This window comes from Mya arenaria, chromosome 8 (assembly GCF_026914265.1).
Source record: "Mya arenaria isolate MELC-2E11 chromosome 8, ASM2691426v1".
Classification (NCBI taxonomy): Eukaryota; Metazoa; Mollusca; class Bivalvia; order Myida; family Myidae; genus Mya; species Mya arenaria.
The window spans coordinates 62285421-62297497 of NC_069129.1; the positions used below are offsets into that span (position 1 = coordinate 62285421).

Consider the following 12077-nt stretch of genomic DNA (forward strand, 5'->3'; position numbering starts at 1 on the left):
TCCAAATAATTCTGTCATTTTAAAACAAAAGCAAATCCAAAATAATACAGCAACAAATCTTGGCAAAAAAAACTCTACTCACAGCATGGGTACGAGAGCCCCGCATGCCACGGCAGTACTGCACGCCCACAGCACTGCCAGGAAGTAGAAAGGAAGGACGGAGAACAGAGACGCGTAGTTAAACTCGAGGTGGGTGTCGCGAGAGAACAGGAACGTCACTGCATCTTCCAACGTACCAAACAGCAGAGAGGCAACTTGAAATACAACCAATGGCATTTGTTTTAAATTTACTATACTGGATATGGATGCAAGACGGCCAAGCAAGGAATATTGGATAATATGAAAGGAGAGAACAAACCATCCAGGCAGTGTCCAAGACATTATGAAAGGATCATGAACATGAGTACCCCTCCCAAAAACCCTGAGAACATTAACCTTAATTTTATGTTATAGTTGGTGTAGAATGCTGTATTTGGGACATGATAGGGCTTACACTCGGAACATGAGTACCCCTCCCCTACCATTGAACATGATTATCCTCCTACCCTCCCAACATGCCCAATCCTTGGAACTTGGAACATGATTACCCATCCCCTAGACCCTGAGATCATTAACCTTCATTTTATGTTAGATTTTGTGTAGAATGCTGTATTGGAGACCTGATGGAGCTCACCCTGGGAACATGAGTACCCCTCCACTATCCCGTAACATGAGAATCCTCCTACACCCCTCCCCCGTCCACCCTTTGACCATGAATACACTCCCCAATTACCCATCCCATCCTGGGACCAGGAGTATACCTCCTCTGCCACCCACCCCAACCTGTACCATCTTGGGAACATCAGTACCTCTCAGCCCCATCCTCTTCACCCTTGGAACAGTTACCTTCTTTGTATGTAGAATTGGTGTTGAATACCGCTTTCAAGACCTAAAATGGCTAACCCTTTGATTATGATTACCCCTCCACCCCCAACCTGCCCCTGTACTGGAGATCAGATAGGGCTCCCCCTGGGAACACAAGAAACCCTCTCTAACCCCACTCTGCCCCACCCTGGGAGTACTTACCTTCATTGTAAGTTGAGTTGGTGTAGAATGTTGTATTGGAGATCGAGTAAGGTTTCCCCTGGGAACACGAGTAGCGCACCACCTCTGGGTCAACATGCAGATGGTTACGACTGTCATTATAGCAACCATAACTGAAATAAGTTAAATAACTGTAGTATGCAGATATATACCGTAGAACAATCATAATCTTGTGACATTATAAACTTTATATATCTATTATTTCATGGTTAAAATACTACTAGGTAAAAATTTACCCACTTCTTCTGGCAAGAAGATTACCTTCAGTCAATTGTAGAAAACATTGATAAGTTGTCCACAGGTTATTGTTTGGTTAGTTTGCTCATTGAAATGTTTTCATTGGTTAATTATTGATGGATAACATTTTAAATAAATTAAACTAAACTAAAAAACATTTTTATACAAATGTATCTAATACTTATTTCTTACCAATTATATCATTTAAATAACCCAGCTAGGCTAATTATGATATGTGGACAACTTATCCTAGTTTAACACAATAAACTGCTAAAGATTTGTTATAACAAGTGCATATTGCATGATTAAACCATGCAGTTTGTTTCTTTTATAGCCGTTTAACTATGTTGTGAGTAGTCAAATTGTTTATACATAATTAGCTGTATGTGCATAAGCTAGAGACTGCAATATCGGCACATAAAATCCTTTTCATAATTAAAGATGACGAGTAACCTACGTGGGGTCTCCATTTCTGCCCTCTATACATGTGAACTTGGAACAAGCAAAGGCCTTGGGAACGAGGATGGAAAACACTGTCACTAGTATCTGCAAACAAAACATGAACAATTACCAGGTACCTTCTTTCATTTATCTTCTTATAACGATTGTCATCATTTTTAGTTTTAGCTTTTGGTGTCTTCTTTCGGTCATTTTTATTCACAAGTGCTGATTTATACCAAGGACAAGCAACAGGTTGGAGAAGGTTTCTATCAGACTCTTTCTAGAAAGAAAATATCTATGAACTCCACAAACTTATAATTGATGCTTTTTGCTGGTCATGCCTTCCAGGACTGTGAAATGATTAAAGTTTGGCTATACAGACCATGGGAGCATTTGCAAAGAAAGTATAAAAAGCTTGCAAAAATAACGATGTGGCAGGCGTCTCTAAATGTTATTACCATGATGATGCAGGGTTCTAGGAGTTTGCAGAGTTTCTGGACCCAATCTCGCTGTATCTTGTGAAGAAGAGTACTTCTCCCTCGCACAATCTTCAGGTTCACGATCGTGAATGCCGCACCTGGGGAGTGGAATGACTACTGAAAGAGCTTACTGGTGACTGCTAACTTATTGTAACATTCTCTCTTCATCTCATGGATGAGCATCTTGGCTTATACAATATTCAGTATCACTATTTTGAACACTGCATCTGGGGAGGGTAACGAATGGTAAGGATTCAAGAAAAAGTTGTGTTGTACCTTACCAGCTGTACCTCACTAGCTGTACCTCACTAGCTGTACCTCACTAGCTGTACCTTACTAGCTGTACCTTACTAGCTGTTGTACCTTACTAGCTGTACCTCACTAGCTGTACCTCACTAGCTGTACCTTACCAGCTGTACCTTACTAGCTGTACCTTACTAGCTGTTGTACCTTACTAGCTGTACCTCACTAGCTGTACCTCACTAGCTGTACCTTACCAGCTGTACCTTACTAGCTGTACCTTACTAGCTGTTGTACCTTACTAGCTGTACCTCACTAGCTGTACCTCACTAGCTGTACCTCACTAGCTGTACCTCACTAGCTGTACCTTACTAGCTGTTGTACCTTACTAGCTGTACCTCACTAGCTGTACCTCACTAGCTGTACCTCACTAGCTGTACCTCACTAGCTGTACCTTACTAGCTGTTGTACCTTACTAGCTGTACCTCACTAGCTGTACCTCACTAGCTGTACCTCACTAGCTGTACCTCACTAGCTGTACCTTACTAGCTGTTGTACCTTACTAGCTGTACCTTACTAGCTGTTGTACCTTACTAGCTGTACCTTACTAGCTGTACCTTACTAGCTGTACCTTACTAGCTGTACCTCACTAGCTGTACCTTACTAGCTGGCTGTACCTCACTAGCTGTACCTCACTAGCTGTACCTTACTAGCTGTACCTTACTAGCTGTACCTCACTAGCTGTACCTTACTAGCTGTACCTTACTAGCTGTACCTTACTAGCTGGCTGTACCTCACTAGCTGTACCTCACTAGCTGTACCTCACTAGCTGTACCTCACTAGCTGTACCTCACTAGCTGTACCTTACTAGCTGTACCTCACTAGCTGTACCTCACTAGCTGTACCTCACTAGCTGTACCTTACTAGCTGTAACTTACTAGCTGTACCTTACTAGCTGTACCTCACTAGCTGTACCTCACTAGCTGTACCTTTAGCTGTACCTTACTAGCTGTACCTTACTAGCTGTACCTTACTAGCTGTACCTTACTAGCTGTACCTTACTAGCTGTACCTCACTAGCTGTACCTCACTAGCTGTACCTCACTAGCTGTACCTTACTAGATGTTGTACCTTACTAGCTGTACCTTACTAGCTGTACCTTACTAGCTGTACCTCACTAGCTGTACCTCACTAGCTGTACCTCACTAGCTGTACCTTACTAGCTGTACCTTACTAGCTGTACCTCACTAGCTGTACCTTACTAGCTGTACCTTACTAGCTGTACCTTACTAGCTGGCTGTACCTCACTAGCTGTACCTCACTAGCTGTACCTCACTAGCTGTACCTCACTAGCTGTACCTCACTAGCTGTACCTTACTAGCTGTACCTCACTAGCTGTACCTCACTAGCTGTAACTTACTAGCTGTACCTTACTAGCTGTACCTCACTAGCTGTACCTCACTAGCTGTACCTCACTAGCTGTACCTTACTAGCTGTACCTTACTAGCTGTACCTCACTAGCTGTACCTCACTAGCTGTACCTTACTAGCTGTACCTTACTAGCTGTACCTTACTAGCTGTACCTCACTAGCTGTACTTCACTAGCTCTACCTCACTAGCTGTACCTCACTAGCTGTACCTCACTAGCTGTTGTACCTTACTAGCTGTACCTCACTAGCTGTACCTTACTAGCTGTACCTTACTAGCTGTACCTCACTAGCTGTACCTCACTAGCTGTACCTTACTAGCTGTACCTTACTAGCTGTACCTCACTAGCTGTACCTTACTAGCTGTACCTTACTAGCTGTACCTCACTAGCTGTACCTCACTAGCTGTACCTTACTAGCTGTACCTCACTAGCTGTACCCTACTAGCTGTACCTTACTAGCTGTACTTCACTAGCTCTACCTCACTAGCTGTACCTCACTAGCTGTACCTCACTAGCTGTTGTACCTTACTAGCCGTACCTCACTAGCTGTACCTCACTAGCTGTACCTTACTAGCTGTACCTCACTAGCTGTACCTCACTAGCTGTACCTCACTAGCTGTACCTTACTAGCTGTACCTCACTAGCTGTAACTTACTAGCTGTACCTCACTAGCTGTACCTCACTAGGTGTACCTTACTAGCTGTACCTCACTAGCTGTACCTTACTAGCTGTACCTTACTAGCTGTACCTTACTAGCTGTACCTTACTAGCTGTACCTCACTAGCTGTACCTTACTAGCTGTACCTCACTAGCTGTTGTACCTTACTAGCCGTACCTCACTAGCTGTACCTCACTAGCTGTACCTTACTAGCTGTACCTCACTAGCTGTACCTCACTAGCTGTACCTCACTAGCCGTACCTCACTAGCTGTACCTCACTAGGTGTACCTTACTAGCTGTACCTTACTAGCTGTACCTTACTAGCTGTACCTTACTAGCTGTACCTCACTAGCTGTACCTTACTAGCTGTACCTCACTAGCTGTACCTCACTAGGTGTACCTCACTAGCTGTACCTCACTAGCTGTACCTCACTAGCTGTACCTCACTAGCTGTACCTCACTAGCTGTACCTCACTAGCTGTACCTTACTAGCTGTACCTCACTAGCTGTACCTTACTAGCTGTACCTCACTAGGTGTACCTCACTAGCTGTACCTCACTAGCTGTACCTCACTAGCTGTACCTCACTAGCTGTACCTCACTAGCTGTACCTTACTAGCTGTACCTCACTAGCTGTACCTCACTAGCTGTACCTCACTAGGTGTACCTCACTAGCTGTACCTCACTAGCTGTACCTCACTAGCTGTACCTCACTAGCTGTACCTTACTAGCTGTACCTCACTAGCTGTACCTTACTAGCTGTACCTCACTAGCTGTACCTTACTAGCTGTACCTTACTAGCTGTACCTCACTAGCCGTACCTCACTAGCTGTACCTCACTAGCTGTACCTTACTAGCTGTACCTCACTAGCTGTACCTCACTAGCTGTACCTCACTAGCTGTACCCTACTAACTGTATCTTACTTATAGTATCTTACAAGCGCTACTTTACTAGTTGCTGTGCCCTAGCATTTTATTCAAAGTATATGACTGAAAGAGTACGAGCATGAGTTGTTTATTTTTTTAAACAAAATGTAGATTGCATCAAGTGTCAGTTTACAAAATAAAACTAGAGCAGTATTGATGATGAGATGTTAAAAGAAAAGTTATTATTATACAGTAAAACCCTGTTGGTTTGAACTCTTTGGCTTGAATTCCTCATTGGCTTAAACTGTACGTTGAGAACCTATTTCTTTATATTGAGAGTAAGAATTTTTCTGAGGCTTGAGGTATTTTTGCCAGTCCATGGGAGTTTGAGCCAATGGGGTTCAACTGATTATATTTCTTTCATAAAGATCCACATTATTTTACCAAGCAATCCCCCAATAACTCCAATGATCACAGTTGGCAAGAACATCACAATATTGACATCAACTCCCTGGTCAATCTGAAATAAAACAACAACAACATAAATACAGTGTGAACATCCCTGTTAAAATGTAGATAAGTTCAAAAGTGTAAGGGTAAAGTCCAGTTTACAAAAAGTACAAGTCCAGTTTACAAAACGTAAAGTCCAATTTACAAAACATACAAGTCCAGTTTACAAAACATACAAGTCCAGTTCAGTTTACAATACATACAAGTCTAGTTTTTAAATTTTTAGCAATTTTTTTTACAAAATTGGAGAGTGCATAGCAACAGTTTGAGTCCAGAAATTATCAAATGTGAATAGCAAACTCTGCTGTTTTACACTAATCTGCCATAACAGTACAAAGAATCAGGCATAAATTGTTATTATGAACTCACTCCTACTACCATTTGCAAATGAAACTAGCTAGTGTTTCAAGTTGTTGAAGTATTGGATGATCATGACTTTCTAGGGTGGACTCTAACTCTATGTCATTGAAATCCCTTCTGGATCGCGTAGCCATATTTCAAGACATATAGTTAGAGTCCACTCTATAGTGTTTACTCTTTCCCAGTTCATCAAATATGTTTGTCAAATCAAGTGCAGCAACTGTAACCTGTATGGTCCTTTAACACATCAATGAAACTGACTGCCCCTATCAGTAATTTGGAGTATATTATACGTATGACGTGGAACTAACTACTTGAGAGGCAGGTTCTTAACCCTCGTAAAGCATCCATAAATGTACAGTATTCATTTGTTTCTCATTAATTGATAAACTTTAAAATACATTTGCAAGATCGGTGAGGTGACAAACAAATCCTGAGAAGTGTTGAAGCTGAATGTTGAAAGCAACTGTTCGGGCTGTACAAATTGACTGCCTCTAGATGTGATATGGCATTGTTATCATGCTTTGTTTAACAGTAGGATCATTCAACGAATATCTTCACTCAAAACCAAAACACCATATTTTCAGCCCCTTTTAGTGACCCACCTGGAATAAGATATATCTGTTTGTTTTAAATTCTCCAAAACTTCCAGTGTAGTTGAAGTCTTTAAATGCTGAGTTGAAGAGGTCTGTTGTGAATGTTGCTATGATACAGCAGAAGAATATTTGCCATGATAACGTGACGGACCAGAACGATGATACTTCCTCCATGGAGAAGAGTAGCCCGCCCACCGGCGCTCCGAATGCCGAGGCCACCCCTGCCGCAGCTCCCGCAGTTATGAAGTTTCTCCTTGAATTAAATAGATAATGTGTCAACAGTTGTACCAATAAACATACAATGCAACTCAACAGATGGTCAATGTACATGTAGTAACATATCTGTTTAAAAGCTTTCTATTGATATCAGTGTTTCCCTGCTTGAAGCACAACTGTAGAAACATAAACACTTTTTCTTTTAACATTAGCAATTAACATTTCTTAACTTTCACAATATTCACAGTTAGAAGTTAAATCTTTTTTCACTAGTTATGTTCATAATTTCCTTTAATGGGAAAAGATTAACAGACACGGGATACAATGTGACTTGACATGTAGTCCTCTATTCATTACCTGGACTCCGAGGTTCTGAACTTCTCCAGAATTGGCAGTTTAATACCCAGTGTCTCGGAGCGAAACTGACTCACACCCGCTCCTATCAACGCTCTGAAATACCAAGTTCATTCAGGAATGGAGAAACAGTTTCACACAATCCTGAACATGATTTTCATGATTCTTCTTCATCTTTGTATCCTTTTAAGTAAACATTTTTTACAATTTTTTCAGGTGCTTTTTGCCAGATTGCTAATAATTTAAGGAACAAAATCATATCTTAAACTTACAATTATGCGAAAAAAATCAACTTTTTTTTTTCAATGAATCAAATACCTAAAATTATTTCAAACCCAACTTAGCCGAAAGTTTATTGAGTATTCTAGGTTAAGGTTTTTATAATATTGATTGAATTATTTCTGGTTTTTAATGATGTACTACATCATACATTGAATCAAGAAAAGCCAACAAGACTTTTATTGTATACGAACCCAAGATGTATCATTGGTCCCTCGGGCCCTACAGGCAGCCCACAGCCCACACAGGCGACACACGACAGAAACTTCACCACCATTGTCTTAATGTTGAAGATGTGCCGAACATTTGTGCCGTTCAGGAAACCTGTGATCTCCGGAATACCAGAGCCTCCAGCACAGGGCCGCAGGTACTAAATGTTGCAATAAAAATAGTTCAGTTTATATTAATATTGAAATCATGGAATTAATTATTTGTCTTCTTACTTAAATTTCTAAATAATTATATACGGGTACCCTATATCTCAAACTTAACTTGTAACTATCTGTATGGGTGTCTGGAACCTATACGGTCTTCTAGGTTTCCTCTACTACACTTTATTCCTTTAAAAGAGAACTTTCTCATAATAGTATGGAACACAAACAAATGAATAATATTGTACATTATTTTGACATTTTTTATGCTGAAACAAACAACTTTTTAAATATAATAGTTAATAACCCCATAGACAGACTTGATTGATTGATTGATTAATTAATATACTGATTGATTGATCGATGCTTATTTAGGTTGAACACACTCAAAATACATATGGGAATATATAATACAGTTAATTAAATGTTAAGAATATAGCTACAATGAACTTGATTTTGTATTATTATAAATACATCAATATCATATAAACAAATCACAGAATGCTAAATTCAAAACTAGAGCTGTCACAGGAGTGACTAATACCCCCAAATGCCGCCTGGACACAGGAATGGCAAACCATTCCTTTGAAAAGAGGCCATAACTCCAAGGTTACTGCACACTGCATCTTCTTTTATCATGCATGTATTGTTTTATTTAAATCTGTTGAGTAATTTAGAAGTTACACTGCTGACAAGAAAAACTAGCTGATGCTCTAGCTGATCTCTTATGGAATAAGACATCTAGAGCATTCACGAGCTTTTCTTCCAACATGATCATCATCAAATTTTTCAAGTACATATTTGGGCTTGAATGCATCCTTATCCACCTGGGAATAAATCCCGGGACTGTTCCTGTAGCCGAATTAACAAGTCCATTTGACAGGTCAATATTTGGAGTAAGCACTACTGTGGCAAATATGCCATACTTAAGTTCTGCTGGTATTCCACTGGCATCTGGTTCAAATGAAGCATGCTGGATTTGTTTTGTTTGTTTATCTTCCAAGAGTCAATTACTTTTAAGGTAAATATTTGCTCATTTAGTTTTTGAAGGATCTATCGAACTTGACCTGTATCTTCTGATGTTACACCTGTGTACCAAAAAATGTTCAAATCTGTCAAGCCTTTCACGAGTTATCGTCCGGAAACCATTTTTCTTTTTTTGGTAACAGTGACCTTGACCTTGGCCCCACCAGCCCCAATATCGAACTTGACCTGTATCTTCTGATGTTACACCTGTGTACCAAAATATTTTCAAATCTGTTAAGCCTTTCATGAGTTATCGTCTGGAAACCGTTTTTCTATTTTTAGTAACAGTGAACTTGACCTTGGCCCCACCAGCCCCAATATCGAACTTGACCTGTATCTTCTGATGTTACACCTGTGTACCAAAAAATTTTCAAATCTGTCAAGCCTTTCATGAGTTATCGTCCGGAAACCGTTTTTCTATTTTTAGTAACAGTGACCTTGACCTTGGCCCCACCAGCCCCAATATCGAACTTGACCTGTATCTTCTGATGTTACACCTGTGTACCAAAATTTTTTCAAATCTGTCTAGCCTTCATGAGTTATCGTCCGGAAACCATGAAAACCGACTGACCGACCAACCGACCGACAGACAGATCGACCGACCGACCAACCGACAGACAGACCGACCGACCGACAAGCTCACTCCTATATACCCCCTCAAACTTCATTTGTGGGGGTATAATAACAGGAATTACTACAAAATATTCAAAACATTTGTAAAAGCACTGCAATGGTAGATCTCATCATAGTAGGTACCTTTGTCATGCACAATGACTACCCAGCACTAAAGAGGACTAATTATAATGACAATTCCCGCACTGAGGAGGACTACTTACAATGACAATTCCAGCACTAAAGAGGACAACAAACAATGACAATCCCAGCACTGAGGAAGACTACTTACAGTGACAATCCCAACACCGAGGAGGAAGTCTTACAGTGACAATCCCAGCACTGAAGGAGACTACTTACAATGATAATCCCAGCACTGAGGAGGACTTCTTACAGTGACAATCCCAGCACTGAAGAGGACTACTTACAATGATAATCCCAGCACTGAAGAGGACTTCTTACAGTGACAATCCCAGCACTGAGGAAGACTACTTACAGTTACAATCCCAGCACTGAAGAGGACTTCTGACAGACAATCCCAGCACTGCGAGGCTACTTACAATGACAATCCAAGCACTGAAGAGGACTTCTTACAATGACAATCCCAGCACTGAGGAAGACTACTTACAGTGACAATCCCAGCACTGAAGAGGACTTCTTACAGTGACAATCCCAGCACTGAGGAAGACTACTTACAGTAACAATCCCAGCACTGAAGAGGTCTACTTACAGTGACAATCCCAGCACTGAAGAGGACTTCTTACAGTGACAATCCCAGCACTGAAGAGGACTTCTTACAGTGACAATCTGTGCACTTAAGAGGACTTCTTACATTGACAATCCCAGCACTGAAGAGGACTTCTTACAATGATAATCCCAGCACTGAAGAGGACTTCTTACAGTGACAATCCCAGCACTGAGCAAAACTACTTACAGTTACAATCCCAGCACTGAAGAGGACTTCTTACAGACAATCCCAGCACTGAAGGAGACTACTTACAACGATAATCCCAGCACTGAGGAGGACTTCTTACAGTGACAATCCCAACACTGAAGAGGACTACTTACAATGACAATTCCAGCACTGAAGTGGACTACTTGCAGTGACAATCTGTGCGCTTAAGAGGACTTCTTTCAATGACAATCCCAACACTGAAGAGGACTACTTACAATGACAATCCCAGCACTGAGAGGACTACTTTCAACGACAATCCCAGCACTGAGGAGGACTACTTTCAATGACAACCCCAGCACTGAGGAGGACTACTTTCAATGACATCCCCAGCACTGAGGAGGACTACCTACAGTGACCATCCCAGCACTGAGAGTCTGAGAGGACTACTAACAGTGACCATCCCAGCACTACAGAGGACCAATTAAGAGAGGACTACTTACAATGACCATCCCAGCGCTAAGGAGGACTACTTAAAATGACAATCTCAGCACTGGAGAGGACTACTTAAGTGACAATTCCAGCACTGAGGAGGGCTACTAACAATGACAATCCCAGCACTGAAGAGGATTACAAACAATGACAATCCCAGCCCTGAGGAAGACTACTTACAGTGACAATCCCAGCACTGAAGAGGACTACTTACAATGACAATCCCAGCACTGAAGAGGACTACTTACAACGACAATCCCAGCACTGAAGAGGACTACTTACAATGACAATCCCAGCGCTGAAGAGGACTACTTACAATGACAATCCCAGCACTGAAGAGGACTACTTACAATGACAATCCCAGCACTGAGAGGACTACTTACAATGACAATCCCAGCACTGAAGAGGATAAAGAGCACACTGTATCCCGTCGCAAACAAGCATGCAGTTGGTAACTCACCATCCTGCAACATACAAAAGTGGACAATATTTTTTTACACTCACTTATAATGTTTTCTATTATCAAGTATTTTATACTGAAAACCTCTGAAAAACAAGAACTTTCAGGCACACTTCTAAGATATTTTACAATCTCTGAGTCACAACATTATGTATGGAGTGCTAGAAAATACAATACACGGTATGTGCCACACATTCCCTACCTCTATATATTTTTGTGTGATGGTCCACTTGGTGGCGGCAATCTTCTCTATCAGCTGGTGAAGAACGAAGCCAATGAGCCCAATACAGAACCCAATAAGGCCCATCATAAACCACACATCCAGCTGGAAACTGAAAATCAGCACAAAGATTTAAGGTATCTAACAAAGATATAAGGTAACCTTTCCCTTACCACACTGTTAAATTCTGATGTCTGGCACCCAATACAAATTAAGTATCGTTTGAATGGGTATCATATGCTGATTATTAATATTT

At 40.9% G+C, this 12077-nt stretch overlaps 1 protein-coding gene across 3 annotated transcripts in view; it reads right to left on the reverse strand.

Moving 5' to 3' along the window:
• The window catches only part of LOC128243294 (chloride channel protein C-like), a 32143-nt gene that overhangs the window by 12653 nt on the left and 7413 nt on the right, over positions 1–12077 (reverse strand). For all 3 annotated transcript variants that reach the window (XM_052960975.1, XM_052960973.1, XM_052960974.1), the window contains exons 4-13: positions 11804–11933; positions 11525–11605; positions 7943–8118; positions 7473–7565; positions 6909–7152; positions 5878–5953; positions 2220–2338; positions 1778–1866; positions 1066–1196; positions 83–254 (exon numbers count right to left, since the gene is read on the reverse strand). In XM_052960975.1, the coding sequence (XP_052816935.1) occupies positions 83–254; positions 1066–1196; positions 1778–1866; positions 2220–2338; positions 5878–5953; positions 6909–7152; positions 7473–7565; positions 7943–8118; positions 11525–11605; positions 11804–11933 (1311 nt within the window). The remainder of the gene's footprint in view (positions 1–82; positions 255–1065; positions 1197–1777; positions 1867–2219; positions 2339–5877; positions 5954–6908; positions 7153–7472; positions 7566–7942; positions 8119–11524; positions 11606–11803; positions 11934–12077) is intronic.